The sequence below is a fragment of the Cervus canadensis genome, chromosome 19 (assembly GCF_019320065.1).
Source record: "Cervus canadensis isolate Bull #8, Minnesota chromosome 19, ASM1932006v1, whole genome shotgun sequence".
NCBI classification, from domain to species: domain Eukaryota; kingdom Metazoa; phylum Chordata; class Mammalia; order Artiodactyla; family Cervidae; genus Cervus; species Cervus canadensis.
Genome location: NC_057404.1, coordinates 47697136 through 47717543, shown reverse-complemented (window position 1 = coordinate 47717543; position 20408 = coordinate 47697136). Strand labels below are relative to the sequence as shown.

The following is a 20408-nucleotide window of genomic DNA, read 5'->3' as shown; positions in this document are numbered from 1 at the left end:
AATTTCAAAGGCAGTTTTCTCCCCCATGCTCTGGTTACACCTTCTCCCACCCCATCCTCAACCTGATTCCAACAATTTTGCCCTTTCTCTCTTAAAGCTTCAATCTTTCCCATTCCATTGGATTACTTACCTTACCCTTTACTCATGATGAAATCTCTCCTAACCTAACAACAAAAATCTCTTTACTGTGTCCCTTTATGATACTATGTTTCCATTTTTTTCCCTTCAAAGCCTAACTTTAATGTTTTCTATATTGAAAGCATGATGACCTTATTTTTCATCTAGCTGTTTTTTAATAAATTAATTCTATATACAATTACAAAGACAAATAATACCATGTGGCTTAAAATCATGGAGATATTAAAATATTTAATAATTTATTTAACAATTGGTTGGGCTTAGATGGACTTCCCTGGTGGCTCAGATGGTAAAGAATCTGCCTGCAATGCAGGAGACCCATGTTCGATCCCTGGGTCAGGAAGATCCTCTGGAGAAAGAAATAGCAACTCCAGTATTCTTGCCTGGAGAATCCCATGGACAGAGGAGCCTGGAGGGCTACAGTCCTTGGGGTCACGAAGGGTCAGACATGACTGAGTGACTAACACAGACACATATAACATAAAACACTTCTAGCACAAACCTCCTCATCCTTGATTCTCTCAACTAGAGACAACAACTTTCAAATATTTGTTGTTTCTTCTGCTGTTTATATCAGATTCCTTAAAAACATATTCATACATCCATTCTTTTAACTAATCCTTTGGTTTTTTTAGACACTCCATCTTCTTCAGAAGTAGTAGGTGCCCCAGTTGCTAGGCTTTTCTGGAGTTCTCTGGGGGTTAATTTGCTTTATTCTTATGGACTTCCTTCATTAGGTTTGGGTTTCATTTCTCTCTCATGTGCTAAACCTATTACCACCATCCCATCTGCTTTCCGGCTTCCAACCTTTCAATAATATCCCAAGTCTATAATCCTCTCCCCCATTCTCCTTGGCCTTATTGATTATGCCTTTTAAAAAAATTCTACTACTCTCATTTTAATGAAATTTGGAGAGGAGGCAGAAGTTTCTGTAAAGTCTGTGCTCAGTCTCCCATGTCTGCGTACAGGACCAATCAACAGAGTTAACCCATGCTTCTGTTTCCATTTCTTCACTGCCCATTCTGGCCTCAGCTCACAGAGGTCTGGTTTCTGCCTCTGACATTCAGCTAAAACTTCTGCTTCAAGGATCCCAGTCATCTTTGTCATCAAATTCAGTGGCCTTTTTTCAGCTTCCTCTTCTGAAGCTCTCTGCAAAATTAGACGCATGAGCAACATCTCTCTAGCTGAAAAGCAAAATATCTTCTGCTTATTCCACATCCTTAGCTACTAAAGTGTAAAATTCTCCTCAGTGTTCTTTGTGGGTTTTTTTCGGTTTATTTTTTGGGGGTCTTTTTGGTTGTTGGTCTGTTTTGTTTTTCACCTTTCATTCAATGCATTCCAGGCCCAGCATGCCCCTGAAGCAAGTCTGAGTGAGGAGAAAGAAGCTTCTTCTGAAGTGAAGGTCAGAGTCTATATAATTACCCAGAATGGACACTTGCTGTTATATTGTTGTAGCCACGTGTTCCGGGAAACAAACTCACTCAGAAGGACAATGCAGATAGTGGAGTGCAGTTTATTACACCAGTGGGCCCAAGGCAGAGTCTCCTCTTAGCCAAGGACCCCAACCAGTTTTTGTGAAAACCTTATATACCCTAAGTGTATGTGCCCAAACCTACCTCCCCAAATTCCCTGAAACTAGTCTGAACAAAGGAAAAGAAAGATACAATCAAAGTTAACCCATGATTCATATGCCTTAAGCCTAGGTAGTTAACAGTGGGCAATTATCAATAGGCCTGTGGTCATACCCCAATAAGCATAATAGAATTTATGATTCTATTTGGTTACACAAATAATTAGGGTATTCTCTTTTAGGTGATGGAGAGTCTAGGGTCTAGGTACAAGCCCTGGGGCTCTTCCCTCCAGGGGGTCTGGTTTTCCAGTTGGTATGTCATTTCCATAGATACTGGGCATATAGCTCAGTCCATAGTTGGGCCCAAGATGGAGTCCTGCTTTCAAGATGGAGCCTGTTCTGTCTATTTCCTCCTTCAATATATGACTCTTCCTGGGACCAAGAGTCTTTTAATTTTTTGTTTTTGCTCTAAGAATGACTGAAAAGTCGATGACACTTGCCCAAGTTTTGATCTAAAACTCAGGAGAAAATGACACCTCAGAAAGGGATAAATTTGGGAAAAAAAGAAAATTTTTCACCCAATTAAAATATTGCTTTTTCAGTAGAAAGGTGATTGTCCCTAAAAGGGTGACTGTCCCAGCTGTCAGGGCACTTAAATTTTATCAGTGGAAGGTACAGGAGCTAAATAATACAAAGTTCAACTCTAATAAGTGCTACCAAAAAAGGCACATGGAACCATGGAAAGTATTAACTAGTAGATTTTATTCTAGACCAGTGTATCAAAAATTGGTGTATTTAATGATAAATTTGTCAAATTTCCTGGTTATTTGATAAAGTTTACCAAAAATCACGTCAGATAGAATGACTTTCACAACTTTTGCTAAGTTTTATGTGGTCTTTAAGTGACTGATTTTTGTCTTCATCACAGCCCTTAAAGATTGTTTAACTTGTTTCTGCCCCAGCTTGCTGTTACTGTAGCTGGAAGGCACTGAGCAAGAGTGGGGATTGGGGGTGCGGTGGGGACTCATGGCCGGAGGCTGGGGAGACCAGATAAAAGGATGCCCATCCTTCACAGGGATGCCTGGGGCACAGAGAGAGAGAGAGAGCATTGACTTTCCACAACTGGCTTTTGACCCAATTGAACTATTTCCAGCTTTCACTGTGTTTCCTCTGGATTGCTGCAGATCTTTTTTTTTTTTTTTTTTTCAGCAGCACTGAACACATGTGGGATCTTAGTTTCCCAACCAGGGATGGAACAGGGGCCCCTGCAATGGAAGCATGGAGTCTTAACCACTGGGCTGCCAGGAAATTCCCCCACAGGTCTAATTGGCCTCCTGCCTATCTGTCTGATCTGATCTCCAGAAAGATCTTCCTCCAATGCAAATTTGAGGAAATGCAAAAAAGTCTCCCAGGGGCTCCCTTAGGACCTGCTGCCTTACCCCCCACCACCCTCTTACTCTGTCCCTCAGCCTGAAATGCACTGTTTTTACTGTCAGGGTTTCACAGTTCTGCCTGGAGTGTGTACCCACCACACCCTGCCAGTAGACTCCTCCTGAGCACTCTCAGAACTCAATCCAGACATCAGCTCTTCTTGGAGATGTTCCCAAGCCTCCTAGTCAGGCCAGGGACCCAGAACACAGTCCTGATGGCATCTTTGGCCCATGTCTACCAGGGAGCTTAAGCATGTCTACCTTGGCTCATGTCTACCAGAGATGGGCTTGCCTGTCCCTCTTCTGGTTGGTATACTCCTTGGCAGGGTTTCCTAACCAGTGACCATCCCAGCTGAAGCACCACAAACCTGGGACCCATCAGGAGGGACTGATGTGCACCACCCTCTCTGTGTCTTGCTAGCACCAACCCTCTGCTAACACCTGACTTTCCTCCATGAGGCCTTTTAAAGTGCACCTGGAGGGACTTTCCTAGTGGTTCAGTGGTTAAGATTCTGCATTCCCACTGCAATGGTCAAGAGTTTGATCCCTAGTTGGGAAACTAAGATCCCCGATGCCTCATGGATGGACCAAAAAAAAAAAAAAAATGCCCCTGGAAAGATGTATTCTCTCCCACTCTGGATCTCCAAGAGTACTGCATCTTGTTTGTGTGACTCTTACATCACTTACCCTAGTTATTATGTGTATTTCTATCTTATTGTCTAGATGTCAAACCCTTGAAAGAGCCAATGTCATGTTCATTTTACCAGGATTTTGCACAAAGTAAGAGTTTGGCAAATGGTTCAGCATTATTAATAGAATTAATCCACTTCATTCATCAGTTCATTCCATGAGACTATAATCAGCACCAAATTTGCTACTCCTTAAGGTGACTAATGAGATACACTGATTTCTTCAAAGGCAGAATTTTATGTTGGCTTTTGAATAATTACAGCTCCCACTGATTTCATGCCTAGCACCTGCCAACCATTATACACATCTTATTCCTAATCCTTGCAATAACCTTGTAAGAGAAAAGATAATATCCCCATTTTACAGATGAGGAAGCTCATGTTTTGTGAGGGTAGGTAACTTGCTCAAGACCATTTAACTGTAAGTGCCCAAGTTGGGACTGAAAGCCAGGGTTGTTTGAGTCTAAAAACCACCAGACCACATCACCCTCATCTATGCTGTGGGGTAGGTGAGTCTGTTTGGTTTCTTTCCTTCAGGTATTCATCTTTAAAAAGATTTTAGCTTGTTGCTAAGTTAATGTTTATTTTGTGCTTTATAGCCCGCTTCAACACCAGGCACATCTCAAAAAGATTTCGTGGATGAAAAGTGCTTAACTGCAAAATACACACATCTCTCCTGCAAAAAGGTCTTCTGCCAACCATGGCAGAAATGTGTCGATGGAACGTGTCTTTGTAAACTTCCTTATCAGTGCCCAAAGAATGGTACCAGGGTGTGTTCAACTAATGGGAAAAGCTACCAAACTTACTGTCAGCAGAAGAGTTTTGAATGCTTTCGTCCTGAGGCAAAGTTTTTAAAAAGTGGAGCATGCACGGGTGAAGGTAGGAAAAGCCTAGTTTACTATATTAAGAAGAAAATTGTCTACTATATTTTCTATTAGAAAATACTTTTCCTTCGAAATGTTATAATGACAACTCAAAATTCTTCTCTAGATCCTCAGTAGTAGTTGGGATGATAATAAAGAAATTAGGAATCATCAGTATACAGCCAGCCATTGAATCTAGAGCATGTGACCCTGAGGCTGGTCCTTCTCACCCCCTCAGGGCCTATGCCACTGTCTGCTGCCCAGCCCGTCAGAAGCATCCCTTCTCTCACTTCTACTTGGCTAAAGGGATTATTCCCAGAACTGTTGAGTTGCTTTAGCACCCGGGGGAAATGCTTTACATGAGATTGGTACTTAAATAGAATGTCTTTGGACCCCCAACCCCAATCATTTATTCCAGTTTCCATCCCACCAACCCCTACCCCTTTCCCTAGCCCCAAGCCTCATCAGCCTTGATCCGGGGTTTAGCTCAGGCCACTGCTGGCCGGGTACATACTCCACCCTAGCAAATGACAACACACCAGATCAGAGAGACAGACAAGTCAAGACTTCATCCAGGTGCCTGATGTAGCGAGGATGCTGGGACCCTAATATGTGAACTAGTGGAGTGATTAAGATGAAAAGACTCAGGCTGCCCTGGTGGCTCATTGGTAAAGAATCGGCCTGCCAATGCAGGAGACATGGGTTCAATCCCCGGTCCAGGAAGACCCCACATGCCTTGGAGCAGCTAAGCCCCTGCACCATAACTACCAAGCCTGTGCTCTAGAGCCGGGGAGCCACAACTCCTGAAGCCCACTCACCGTACAGTCTGTGTACCCCGACAAGGGATACCCCCGCAATGAGAAGCCCATGTGGGGCAATGAAGACCCACGCAACCAAAAAAAAAAAATAAGAAGATTAAGGGTCTCACTGTCAATCAGTTTCATTGCAAGCCCCTCCAAGCACCCCCTCCATTACCGACAAGCTGTGTGGCCTCTCTAGACTGCGGTTTCCGCATCTGTAAAATGTGAGTAACAGTAGTTCCTAACTCATCAGACTCTTGTGAAACTTAAACAATGTACCTGAAGCTCTGTGAGGAGTGAACAAGAAGTGCTCATGAAACGTGAACTATGACAGCAAGTTTCAAGCTCGTTGTCTTTGGATATGAATTATCACAGGCATTTCATGAATTTACAGAAGAGTGCTTGAAACATTCTTTTTAAAGATACTGTGACATGCACCAGAACACAGTAACCTAAATATTTTTGCGTTGCTGAGTTAAGATGCCGAGGTACTGTGGACGGAGGGAAGGGAGATCCCCAAGTCCAGCTCCCTTACCTGTTGGAGAGGAGGAAAGCAATAGTACAGATTATTCTGTCGGTGTCAGACTTCCATCCTCTTCAAGCATGCAGTGCCTTAAGTATGTGAGAACACATAAACCTTTCTTACATTTTCTTTACTTGTTTGGCTTACTTTTAAGAGCATGGATTTTGGAGTCAGATCAATACAGCAAGTACAGATTCCTGGCTTCACACCTTGAGCAAGCCACTTAATCTTATGTATAAAACTGGATAAATGTAGGTTCCTCATGTGTAAAAACGGGAATAAATATCACCCTAGTCTTCATAAAATTGACATGAGGATTTTATGATTTTTTTTGTTACAACTGGGTGTCTCAGCCACTGATACATAATAAACTCATAAAATAATTGCTTACCATTATTTGTTAGCATCTTCATAGTGTTCAAAGTTAATTAAAAATTATGCATTTTATTTCTTTAGAGGCTTTTAATCAAGAGGATAAAAAATGAATGCCTGACTATTGCTAATTCTTTAAAAAAAATCTTTTTTAATTTTAGCGCAATTTAGTGTTTCCTTGTCAAATGGAAAACAAGATTCAGAAGGAGTTGTTGCAGTAAAGCTTGCAGACCAAGATAGAAAAATGTTTGTGTGTGGAGACAGCTGGAGCATTACTCAGGCCAACGTGGCCTGCCTTGACCTTGGATTTCCACTGTGAGTGCTTGCTCACTGAATTTTCCCAGGACTGATTTTATTCTTCCAACTATTTGTCTTTAGATTACCCTGTCTTTCCATGCCTCAACTTCCTCAAATGTAACCTGAGAATAATAACTACCTGCCTCACAGTGTAGTCATGAGGATGAAATGTGTTTATGCTTGACTAGTACTTAGAACACTGCTGAGCACATAGACTGTAGGTTTGCTCAGGTCTCTGGATGCAAATCCTTTGCTGATCCCTAGAGTTGCATACTCCACATTTGCATCTGTACAGTTGGGTGTATAACTGTCTCTATTCATCTATGATTATGTCCATTCCTTTGTACCTGATGTTGTTTGTATACTCTTTCTCTCTGATTTTTTCTCATCAACCTTGCAAAGATTTGTCTATTTGATTGTCTTTCACTTTTATATTTGTAAATTTTCTCTTGTTTCTTTGTTTTCATTAATGTTTGCTGTTATCTTTGGCTCTCTCTCTCTCTCTCTGCTTTTCCCTATTGTACTTTTTCTAATTCTGTGTTAAATGCTTAGCTTCTCAATTTTCAGTTTTTCTCACTTTCTAATGTAAGCATTTAAGGTACAAATTTCCCTCCAGTTAATGCTTCATCTGCATGCCTTTATAAGTGAGTATTCCATTTATTGTTCAGTTCAAAATATTTTCTAATTTTCAGTATAATTCCCCCTTGACTCAAACATAATTTAGAAGTTTCTTTTTTTTACTTTCCTAATGAATATATTAGTTTGTTTTTGGTTAACTTTTTGTTATAAATTTCCTATTTAATTGTGTTGTGGAGAGAGAATTTCTCCACATGAGGACAATTGTTTAAATATTTTTTGAGACTTCCTTTGTACTGCGTATATTTCAAATGCTTCATATGCAGGGTTCTACATAAGGGATGTGTTAGAATAAAAATTTTTATTCCATTAGAATAAAAAAGCATGTCAATTGCTTTATTCAAATATTTTCCCATTTATTTATTTATAAGTTTTCAAGGTCTTTATCTCTGAGTGTGTCCCTTATAAACAGCACGTACCATTTTTTTTTTAATACAATATGATGATAACTGAAGAGTTAGTCCATTTACATTATTGTGATTATTTACATTGTTGATTTTCCTGTCTTATTTGGGGCTTATTATTTACCCTTTTCATATCCTCTTATTTCTTCCTTTTAAAAATTCTGTTGGATTAATAAAGCTGTTGTTGTTTTCTTAATCTTCTTTTTCTTCCTCTACTTGGTTTGAAAACTATATACATCCTATTTCTATTCCATTAATGATTATTTTCATGTTTATACCATGAATCCTTAACTTATGAAGCTCTTGCCCTCTTCAGAAATAATACGAAGAATGTCATTACCATATCAACTTTTCAGTATTTTGTTCCACCTTATTTGTATGTATTCCTGAAGTTAATTGCTATCATCATGTAATAAGCAATTGTCAGTACTGCTGTTCAGTCAGTGGTTATTCAGATGGACTTCATGTTTGTCAGCTTCTTGGTTTGTTGTTTCTTCTTGCATCTCACCTCTTCATTTTTCATTCAATTTTTTTCTTCCTAAACCACATTTGCTAGTAGTTCATTAGTGAGAGTCTCTTATCGTTAAATTGAGTCATGAGATAGTTCTTATTTTTGACAGTTTGTGACCTACAACCTATGATTCAACCTAACAGCAAACTCTCTCACTCTTTGATCTCCCAGTATTTTGTTCTTATCACACGTTGTATAAACTCATGAACAGACTTCTCTATTTAGCCAGTGGGTATTTCCCTTAATTCCTTAAGAGCTCATTGAGGGCATTTATCTAGTACTTTCAGAGAGTCATACATTGAGAGGTTTCTCAGATAATTCACCTGTCAGACTGCCCCAAATGACTCCCATTTGTTCTCATATTTCAACTCAGTTTGGCACAGTTTCATGACTACTATATCTTCATTATGGATCTGAAACTTTTTGTTCCCTTTAATTGCTCTCTTTTTCCCTTTCATTGTAATTTATCAGATATTTATATTGCCATTACTGCTTAATTTTTTGCTTACATTTGCCTCATGCATCTTTGCTGAATCTTTTATTTTTAACCCATTTCCCCCATTAACTTCTAGAGAAAAGCGGAGAGCAATTGAATGTTCTGGAAGCTCACTGTAACTCACCATCTCTAGGATATTGGGTCATTGAGGTAGCCTCTTAGCTACACAAATTCTGAACAAAATGAGAAGTCCAAGCAATGGCATATAAATGTCAAAATACCACTTAACACTGTTAAGACTGAATTGAGGCCATAGCTTAGCATAAAAGTAGAGAATTAAGCCAACTGTTAGAATTAAACTAACTCAACCTCCCTGATCCCAGGTAACCGTGGGGCCAACCAGGTAAGACTCAGCATGGGGCAGGGTGAGAATGGAAGAGCAGGGTTGACCTGGCCTGCTTTTTATTTCCAAGATTCCCTAATCAAATTAATCTTCTCCCTTTTCTGGAGAAAAGAGGAGTTAACCAGTGGAGAGGCCAAGGATGACACATCTCAGGTTGGAAAGAAATCAGGAATGTTTGATCAAAGAGACATTTCTTCTTAACAAGAAACAGAGGAGGAGAAACCAATATTTTTGGTTGCTTGTTGTATTTTGAACTTTTCCAGTCAGTTTAAATTGATTGTTTTTATCTTTACAAAACTCAGCGAGGGAGTTATATTCCTTGTTACTGGGGAAGATGTGGAAGCTCAGAGAATGTAAGCATCTTGCTTAACCTATCACCCATACATAGAAAATAAAAGGAAATTAGTCCCTCACTTCCTACAGTAGAATTATAAGCACAAAGCACTAATTATTCTACTTTAACGTTTCATTTATTTGATTTGCAGAGGTGCTCTTGATACTCATGGAAGAGATCCTGATCTAAATTCCGCTGAATGTCTGCACGTGCATTGTCGAGGATTAGAGACCAGTTTGGCTGAATGTACTTTCACTAAGGGAGTAATCAACATTTTGAACGGGTTGGCTGGCATGGAGTGTTACACAGAGAGTGCAGGTCAGTGGAGTACTTGCCCAATATTTTCCCTTCCTTAGAGATTGTTTATTTCACACCAAGTCTGTAGTAAACAAACAAATTACAGATATCCTGTTTCCAGTCACACACAATGACAAAATCACATTTTGGGTTTTAGAGCCCAAATTGGCGCTTTTCCCCTATTGTACCTTTCTCCCATTCAACTATTACTTCTATCCTGGTTCCTACATGGGAAGTAAAGTTGTTTGATTCCACTTTGATTCTTGGAACATATGGATTAAAATTGATGTAGCAAACACAAGTAAATATTAGAAGAAACTCAGCATCTCCTTTGAGGAGTCCAGCCAATTACATATTCCTTTAGAATGGTTAAGTTATCACATCTATGCTTGAGACAATTGCTGCCACTTTCCTCCTTCATCCTGATGTTGGAATATTTTAACTATATATATAGTGTTAAAGATCAAATCTTTTGACTTGGTGCTAAAAAAAGAGAGCCATCAAAATGTAAATAGCACTGCCCAGGTAAGCCTCGGGTGGGGCTGGGTCAGCATGAAGGAATGGGTGAGCACCAGTGTTTGCCAGTGTCAGCAAGGGCTCCGGATTCCCAGATCCCCTCCCCTAGTCTCAGAAGAAACCTCCACAATAAATGCTGGCTTTCAGAGTTTATCAAAGGACCTCCATAAACCAGCTTTGGCATTTATTTTCCCTATTAATATATTATGTTAATGCTACCACTCATGCATTTTATATCACTTTTTATTTGTGCTTGACTTTATCTTCATGTCCCCGTTATTCCAAACAAGTGATAAAGATGTCATCCACAACTTCATAGATAAATTTCACAGAGACAATTCTATTTTACAGCTCCTCCAAAAAAGGACTCCTTTCAATGTGTGAATGGGAAACGCATTCCTCAGGAGAAGGCCTGTGATGGTGTCAATGATTGTGTAGACAACAGTGATGAGCTGTGCTGTAAAGGTAGAGATGAAGCCAGCCTTTAAACCCCCAAGTGCTTTCTTCTAAGAGAACAGAAGCAACTTTCCCATTGATTTAAGATCCCATCTCATTGCATTTTAAGAGTGAAAAAAAAAACCTCCCCTCTTCTATTTGTGTTTGCACAGACTGCCGAGGTGAAGGTTTTCTCTGTAAATCAGGTGTTTGTATTCCAAAGCAGTATAAGTGCAATGGTGAGCTGGACTGTATTACGGGAGAAGACGAAGTTGGCTGTGAAGGTAATTTAAAGTTTTGTGGTTATGTTTTATTATTATTATTTGATCTAGGGGTTTTAGCAGGCTTTGTAATTATTGCCTAGATCCAATTTGTCAATAGGGCCTGTAAAATGGCAATTTCTTTTTCTAAAGTTTTTACTGAAGTATAGTCAACTTACTATATTGTGTTAGTTTTAGGTGTGGGCTTCCTTGATAGCTCCAGTGGTAAAGAATTGAACCTGCAATGTTCAGTCCCTGGGTTGGGAAGATCCGCTGGAGAAGGGAACAGCTACACACTCCAGTATTCTGGTCTGGAGAATTCCATGGACAGAGGAGCCTGGCAGGCTATAATCAATGGGGTCGCAAAGAGTTGGACACGACTGAGCGACTAACACTTCACTTCATAGTGATATATATCCATATATATATACACACACACACACATTCTCTTCCAGATACCTTTCCCTTAGAGGTTATCACAATATATTGAATATCGTTCCCTGTGCTATACAGTAGGTCTTTGTTGGTTATCCTTTGTGTGTTGGGGGGTATGTGTGTGTGTGTCTGTGTCTGTGTTTATTAATCCCTAACTCCTAATTTATCCCTCCTCTCTTCTTTTAAAAAATGGCAATTTCTAATTCAACATTCCTTCTGCATTTATTAACTGGAATCTTGTAGAGAAGAACTATTTTGTTTCCATGAAATGCAGTTCATTATTGAAAGGCAAAGCGATATCTAATTCCTTCCTTTTGCTTACTACATTTCAAAGCAGTGAGCAGGTGCTCTTTGTTTTTTAGTGCTCACTGGAAAACCTCCAAAGGGGGGGAATATTTACTAGGTACCTAATGCATGCTGCAGTCCATGGGGTCGCAGAGTTGGACATGACTGAGCGACTGAACTGAACAGAACTGAACCTAATGCATCCCACCCAGACTGACTTCATGCTCCCATTAATGCATTCTGGAGGAAAAATCTTCCTAAGTTAATATATTTGTTCATCTACCCAATGGATATTTATTGAGTTCTTACTGTGTGTGCTGGTTCCTATTCTAAGACACTGGGATTACCTCTGTGAATAACGTTTCAAAATACCTGCACCTGCATAGATCTTATATTCTAGTGGAGGAAGAGAAAAAATAAAGAAAAATAAGTAAAAATATCTAGTAAAATAGTAAGTACTTTTTTTAAAAAAAAGCAGGAAAGGAAGATATAAAAGGGAGGATAAATTCTGGAAGTTTAGATAAGGTGGCTTGGGAAGGCTCACTCACTTTTATTTTTAGGTGAAGAACTGAAGGAAATGATGATCCAGCCATGCAGAAGTCTGCGGAAGAGTGTGCTAGGCAGAGGCTACAACCAGTGTGGTTCTGCTAAGATAGGAACATTCCAGTATGTTTGAGGGACAGTCAGCAAGGAGGCTCATGTGGCAGGAGTTCCAGCTGTGCAGAGTGAGAGATTACGAGACAAGCATGAGGGGACTTCCCTGGGGGTCCAGTGGCTAAGGCTCCACTGTCCCAATGCAAGGGTCCCAGGTTCAATTCCTGGTCAGGGAACTAGACCCCACATGCCCCAACTAAGAGTTCACATGCCACAACTAAAAGTGCCCATGTGCTGCAACTGAGACCCAGGGCAGCCAAATAAATAAATTTAAAAAAAAAACAAAAAACAGGCAATAGGAGAGGTTGGAGAGGTGCTTGGTTGGGGTGATCAGGGCAGCTCTAAGGAGGTCTGTTAAGGAATGAAATGGGGACTCTCAGCAGAGGAACGGCATGATCTGAGTTACATTTTAAATCAAGATTACTCTGGCTGCTGCGTGGGGAGTAGGCTGTATGAGGGTGAGGGAGAAGCAGGGAGAAGCAGTAATGAAGCTACTGAGTAATCCCGGGAAGATGACAGTGACTAAGATAAGCTGGTAGGAATGGAAATGATGAGAAGCAGTCATCAGTTCAGTTTAGTTCAGTTGCTCAGTCGTGTCCGACTCTTTGCGACCCCATGAACCGCAGCACACCAGGCCTCCCTGTCCATCCCCATCTCCCAGAGTCCACCCAAACTCATGTCCATCGAGTCAGTGATGCCATCCAACCATCTCATCCTCTGTCGTCCCCTTCTCCTCCTGCCCTCAATCTTTCCCAGCATCAGGGTCTTTTCAAATGAGTCAGCTGTTCGCATCAAGTGGCCAAAGTATTGGAGTTTCAGCTTCAACACCAGTCCTTCCAATGAACACCCTGGACTGATCTCCTTTAGGATGGACTGGTTGGATATGATTCACTTATAGATTGGATGGGGGTGTGAGAACAAATGAGCAGTCAAGGATGACTGCAGGGATTTTGGCCTGAGAACGGAAAGGATGGAGCTCCCTTCCTCAAAGACAGGGAAGGCTGCTGGAGGAGTGTGTGTGGGTCCTTGCATCCACCTTACTCACACGGAGCGAATCCGGTGGTGTGCTGGTGAATGTTTAACAGTGGGCTTTGAAGAGGGAGAGGGACTCCCTGATTTGTAGCTTTTGCTCATTTCTGTGGTCTAAATGATTCCCACCATGGGTGATCTCAAGCCATTGACATGATGTCGCAGAACACAAGCTGGGAAGCGACACAGCAGCCTCTTGTGAAGTGGTCGTGTCCATGTCAGGACACCCCTGCATGACTGTTAATGGTTTATTCTAGTGCTTTATGCTTGCCTTACGTTCCCTTTTCAACAGCACATGCCTTTAAAACAGAGTCTACCTATTTTTACATTCCAAATGCCCCCGGTAAAGTGCCTTCTACATAAGCATTAAGTAAATGCTGGAGATATGTATGGATAAGTTCATTGATATTAGTTATATTATATATAATTACTTGATATGCCAAGTATTAATATTTGACTTTAATGAAATTTGGCTTAATTTTCCATTGATATCAGTTCCTAAGTTTTTAGGATTTCAAATCATGTCATTTCTTTTCAAGATTATAAAGCAGTTGAGCAAAATACTTTCATGTTGGTTAACTGTAGTTAAGTCCTTAGTGAAGAAAGGAAAGAAAGAAATTTGAAAATTTTTTTCAGGGAGGAAGACATTACCACTCTCAGTTTTATTGAGATATACTTGACATACAACAATGTAAGTTTAAGACGAGCTTGATACGTATATTGCAAAATCATTACCACAGTAAGTTTAGTTAATATCCATCACCTACAATTTTTTTCCCCTGGTGATGAGAACTTTCAGGATTTACTCTCTAAGCAGCTTTTAAATATAGCATAGTGATTATGGTCACCATTCTTTGCAGTCCACCCCCAGTGCTTATTTATCTTTTTTTTAATTATTTATTTTTTTATCTTAATTTTGGCTGTGCTGGGCCTTTGTTGCTGGGCACAGGTTTTCTCCAGTTGCAGCGTGCGAGGACTACTCTTCCCTGCAGTACCCGGGCTTCTCATTGCGGGGGCTCCCGGGTGCATCGGCTTCAGTAGCTGCAGTTCCCCTGCTCCAGAGCACAGGCTCAGCAGTGTGGCTCACGGGCTTAGTTGCTCCTGGGCATGTGGGATCTTCCTGGACCAGGGATCAAACCTGCGTCCCCTGCACTGGGGCGGGTTCCCATCCATTGTGCCACCAGAGACGTCCTTTATTTATCTGATAATTGCAAGTTTGCACCTTTTGTACCTCCTTCGCCCAGCTGTTCCCCACCTTCATCCACTTCCCCACTCCCCAACCCCTGCCTCTCGTAGCCACAAACCCCATCCCTTTTTCTATGGATTTTGATTTTTCAGCTGCCATATGCAAGTGAAACCATATAGTATTTGTCTCTCTCTGAAGCTCGACAGTTTGATTTCACTGTTTCAGTGTAATATTTGGGGTTTCTTATCTATTCTCTCCTCTTCTTTCCCCTCTTCCTTCCTTCCCTCCTCCTCAGAATTTGTTAATCATAAAAAAAAAAAAAAATCCTACTGCAAGGGAGTAAGTGCAACCTAAAGCTTCCCTTTAGTATTAACTTCTTGAATCCATATCAAAAATACATTTAGTCAGCTGTTGCTGCTTCAGTTTATCTGTCTTTAGAGTGAACTCTGGTTTGCATTTCAATAATGATCCTAATTTTTCCCTTTCTAAGAAAGAGCAAGTGAGAGCAGAGGTGTGAAATAATATATTAATATATTCATTGATTTCTCCTTTCAGAAAACAGATCAAAATCACTAAGCCAAGGTAGGTTTGGAATAGATCTTAATTTCATTTATCCTTTATAAACTTTTTCCTAACATGAGTTAGAAAAGAGTAAATAAATTTTTGTCTAACTATATAATAAATCTGCTGTTAGGTATGTATTCAAATATATCTAACATATGAATCTCTTTTAAACTCAAGTGAAAATGATTTCCTTGCTGTGGTAAAGTTGGTGTGTGTTTAAATGTAAGAGGAAACATTTGTTAGGCACTATTAAAAATCAAAGTATTTGCTACAAAAAGTGGCATACTATGGGTCCCTTTTATCTTTTTATAAATGTTAAGTTGTTATACTGTACTGAAAATTGATGATTAGTGTACATTTAATTCAAGTGAAAATGATCTCTTTGCTACAGTGAGTTTTTTTCCTTTTGTTTTTAGGAACTAGACGTCTTGAAATTAAAGGTAAATATACTTTTATCATAGAAAATTTATATTATAGAATTGAAAAGAAGAATGAGGGGTCCTAGCTTGAAATGGTATGTTTTGTTTTGTCTTTTTAAGTAAAAATGATGCTTTGCTGTGGTAAATTTTGGGGTTTTTTTATTTTTCATGTCCTTGACTTGTAGCTCAAAGTAAAAATTTTATTAAAGTCTTGGGATTTTGCAGAATTGAAACAAAACACAAGTACTGCTTTTATGTTATATTGTTATATTTGAAGGTAACCATTAACTGAGGATGATATATATGACCAGTTTCACCGTTTGCTTAGACACAGAGGCCTTGTCCCGCAGTGGGGTAAACTTTCCTTCCCACACTCCCTGCTCACAGCCTGCCAAGCGCCTTCTCTGCACATTGCACCTCTGCCAAATATCCTTCTCTTCCTTTCCTTTCTCCTCAAAACCAAGGCAACTGCTGAAGAAACTGTCACCAGAGGAAAGATAACATCTTTTCACCTGAGGTATTTTCTTATTTACTTTTGTAACAGACATCCCCAAATCTTCCAGCTCTTTAGAGTCATCCTTTTCTTCATTATCGATCGAAAATGACCACCAGAAGCTTTTGATCCTCCTCAGGATTTCTCAGGATTCCTGAGTGACATTTATATACTCAAGATCATCCTTGTTCTAAATGGCTAACTTCAACTGTTGCTTTGTATCCCCTCCCTCTTGTCATTTTGCCCTCCAAGGCTGCTGCTGTCCCTTTTGTTTCATTTTGGTATTTGTTCATTTCCTCTTCTTAATTCCTTTCCCCCTTCCCTCCCTCTTGCCCTTCCTTCCTTTCTAGTTTCAGACTTCAGTTGCAAAGTGATGAGTTAGTGACACTCATGACCAGCACACGGTCATCTCTGGTTCAGGCAAGGTCCCTCTCTTGCTTCATTGATTCTCCATTACTCCTGTACCTTAGACTCGCTCATTCTGCATAGCAACCACTGTAATGTGATTTAACATGAGCGTCTTTTTGTTTGTATACATTCTCATCCAGGGTTGGTTGTTATCTTGTGAGGGTACATTTGTAATTCACACAGTACGGTGTTGTGCATCCTCTATTTCCTTTTCATCTTTTCACAAAGCATTACATTTTTAAGACCTGTCCATGTTGTAATGTTTCTGCCTAATCTGTTGCTTCTAACTGCCACACAATAAAACACTATGTGGTGTTCATCTTCCACAAGTTACTCTCTACCTGCTCAGTACTGGACTCTCAGCCCACACTCACGTGCAACGATGAATATCTTCTCCTTAAGGATGTGTGGGAGATTTCCCTGAGGCATTGAGCTGGGCCAGAAATTGTTAGACACATTTGACAAACTAGTGCCTGCATGTTCTGTGGCTGAGCTGCTCATCTCCACCAGTACCCCAAAGGGGTACCTCCGCACCGCTAACGTTTAGTACCATCCAGCTTCCTAATTTTGCTGGTCTCATACTCTCAAGTGATAGGGCATTGTTTATTCATTTGAACTTTTGTCATAACCAATGATTCTGGGTTTCTTTTCACATGCATACTAGCCCTTCGAGTTTCCTCTTCCTTTTCGTTTATCCTTTTGCCAATTCCCATCTTTTGCCTCATTTCATACTGGGGCCACAGTCTTCTTTCTTCTAGCATTCTAGATATTAGTCCATTTTCCATTTTAGACATGCAAATACTTTCTTCCATTCTGTCACCCACCTATTAACTTTGGCCATAGTGAGCCTTGTTGAATAGAAGTCTTTAATCTTTAAATTTTTAAATCTTTATTTAATCAAAGTCATTGATTGTTTTTCTTATGATCTGTGCTTTGGAGCTTTCTGCTCGTCTTGTAATATCCAGTATATCTCAGCTATACTGGACTTTCCCCATCGCCCTTTGTTGAGCATTTAATTATGAAGTCTTCTCTTTGGTTTATGTTACTGCTTTTGTGAAAGCTCTGAGCAGAAAATAACCTAGGGGTGTAGTGTAACAGATACATGTAAGTCTTCCCCTCCCAAAAATTTGGGAAATGCAGTAATAATACACAGCACCGCTGCAGCAAAGTAACATTGCCTCTCTGGGCTGCAACCTCATCCAAAACAGAGCAACCTGTTGTGGAATTCACCTTTGGATGCTCAGGTCAAAGAAATCATGATTCTGTTCACAACTGAAATGTTTTAGGACAGCAGAGTGAAGATGGAATCACCCTGTATAACTTCAAGCCGAAGTCTAAGAAAGAAAAAGAGTGAATCTGTTCTTGTTTTTGTTTAACTTCTGACTTCTGCATCCCATATGACTAATAATAACCCTGTTGAATACTGAAACTGATGAAATATTGCATGACCCCTGTTAAGAGATACCTTATTATATACAAAATGTGAAGACCCATTTTAATGTCAGCTCAGGACTCTTTTGGTCAGTGTCTTGAGCCTTCACAATTACCTACCTACAGAAAGGAAATAAGATGATTTTGTATTGTCCTTTTTAAAGGTAGGACAGAATTTAGGCAGAAAATTATTATCAAAGTTTAAATGATTTTAATGATTTAATTTTTACCATAAACATAAACATTAGAACTTCTGTTTGATTATAGAAGAAGCAGAAATGTTGACTGCTGATATGGATGCAGGTAAGTTAACACTATTCTTTTTTACTAGTGCTTCACTGGTCAAATTTGCATTTTAATGTCATGTGCATGTATGTTAGTATATATGCATATATGTAATATAATTGATTTAAGTACCAATTTCTTTTGATTTCAATTTAAATACAAAAAACCATTACTACTTTTCTTATAATTTTTAAGAAAAACAAGCTTAAATACTTCTTGAGAACTACTTTTAAAATGGGTTAATATACATGGCTTATTTTGAAATGAAAAAAGTAGTCTAGTTCTACATACAGTTTTTCTATTTGCTATGAGCTTTATCAGGTCAGTTTTGTCAAAGCCAACCAGATTTCATGTATGACCCAGGACATACCTTTTAAGTACAAAAATAATAGATTCTTTTGCAATATTTTAAACCATGATAACAGGAAGTCTGTGAAGATCTGTTTTTTGGCCAAGTCTACACTGACAGCCAAATTTAAATAAAGTATTAAGTTCCTGGGAAGACAGTAACTGATAGGAATTTTTGAGTCAAGCTGACGTATTAAGTCCTGACTTAGTAATTTGTTAGCCGTGTGACCTTAGGTTAGTAACAAGCTCAAATACAAACTGGGAGTGAAATATCTCCCTATTTTAGGAGGATTGAAAACTGAAGCTCATGTAAGACTCCCTTCTGATTGCCAGGCCCCAGAGTTCATCAGCAAGTTTTTAAAAATCAGGCAATGAGTGGAAGATTTAGAACTCAAATCAGTCAGAGGGATTTCCAACAAAGGCCCTTTATTTTCTACTCAGGGTAATAAATTAATTTTCAGGTTCAATCCAAGCTGATTTGACAGTCCTCAATAGATGGGGGTCTCCCTTCTTAAAGGTACAAGCAGAAATTTAAAATTTATCATCACACTTTTCCAGTAACCCAGTTCTTAGGCTGGATGGGACTCCCCCAAAATCTTTTATCCACATTTGTTCACAACTTCTCTCCCTTGAGGACCTACCTCTTTCCTATGTGCTCAAAGTAATTGACAGTGATATTAATTTTCATTTCTCATTTGGGACTAAGAAGCAAGTTTACAAAAATTTTCATGACATGATAAAATAGAGCGTGATTATAAGAAGAGCATCTTATACTTTTACTTTCTTCCTTTGTCATGAATTGTCTTGCAAATTCATGTCTTAAGCCTGACTCTAGCATGCCTCCCAGTGACAAGTGTGCTATGTCTGAGTGCTCACTGAGGAAGGAAACACCATCACATGTTAAGCGGCTAAAAACACAGCTCCCTCCCAGCCTACTTATCCTGGATTGTCCAGGGGCTCCTGGCACATTACCTCTCAGTGTTAATATGATGATTAAGTGATACAAGCTATATACAAAGTACTTAGTATAGGATCTGACACACAGAAAGAACTCAACATTAACATCATTAATGTTAGTATTAATACTACTGAAGAGTCCCACATAAACAGTCTCTAGAAAGTAAGAACTATGAAAGAGAGACTCTGGAGTTCTGCTTGTGAACCTCATCCAGAGATGTCACCCCATCTTGAACTGTCATAGTAGTAATGTTTGGGCATGTGGCTTCTCTTATCTGCCAGAGGCTGGTCAGTGAGTAACCCCTCAGGCAACCTCCTTCCACCTTTAGGTAGAACGCCAGAGAACCAAGCCAATTTTAAGCTTAATTTTTAATATTAAGCCAGAATTTTTAAGCAAGGTGAATAGCATCCAAAATAACTTACTAACGAAACTGGCCTGCTTCATATTTGTTGTGACTCTGCTGTTTTTGTGGCATAGATAATCAAGAAGTTTGCCCAGAAGGTAATGGTTTCAAAAATCATAATGACACAATCTCTTCTTTTCTTAAAGAAAGAAAATTTACAAAGTCACTTTTGCCTAAACTATCCTGTGGCGTTAAAAACAACATGCACATTCGAAGGAAGCGAGTCGTAGGAGGCAAGCCAGCAAAAATGGTAAACCCACACAAAAAGTTATAATGTCATTTCCCAGGAGCCACCCAAGTTGGGGGGGAAAAAAAGTCAGGGGGAGGGATGGAAATTATTAGAGATTAAGAACCTTGCAATGGAAACTTTCAAGCCACCTGTCCGGCAGGATGGCCGTGACCGCATGAATGTCTTTCCAGGGAGACTTCCCATGGCAGGTGGCAATCAAGGAAGGTGACAAAATCCACTGTGGAGGAATTTACATCGGTGGCTGCTGGATTCTGACTGCTGCACATTGTGTCAGGTAAAAAAAAAAAAAAAAAACCCTCTCCAGTAGATTCTTGATTTCTGAAACAATGAAATTAGGTAACAGAGG

The 20408-nt window shown here is 39.6% G+C and overlaps 1 protein-coding gene across 2 annotated transcripts in view; it reads left to right on the top strand.

Moving 5' to 3' along the window:
- CFI (complement factor I) overlaps positions 1-20408 on the top strand; it is a 46237-nt gene that overhangs the window by 14042 nt on the left and 11787 nt on the right. The window contains exons 3-13 of one of the 2 annotated variants that reach the window (XM_043438471.1): positions 1481-1540; positions 4427-4706; positions 6547-6700; positions 9558-9724; positions 10571-10684; positions 10828-10938; positions 15059-15085; positions 15484-15507; positions 18086-18121; positions 19959-20062; positions 20233-20336. In XM_043438471.1, the coding sequence (XP_043294406.1) occupies positions 1481-1540; positions 4427-4706; positions 6547-6700; positions 9558-9724; positions 10571-10684; positions 10828-10938; positions 15059-15085; positions 15484-15507; positions 18086-18121; positions 19959-20062; positions 20233-20336 (1181 nt within the window). The remainder of the gene's footprint in view (positions 1-1480; positions 1541-4426; positions 4707-6546; positions 6701-9557; positions 9725-10570; positions 10685-10827; positions 10939-15058; positions 15086-15483; positions 15508-18085; positions 18122-19958; positions 20063-20232; positions 20337-20408) is intronic. The other variant, XM_043438472.1, reaches the window with a different exon arrangement.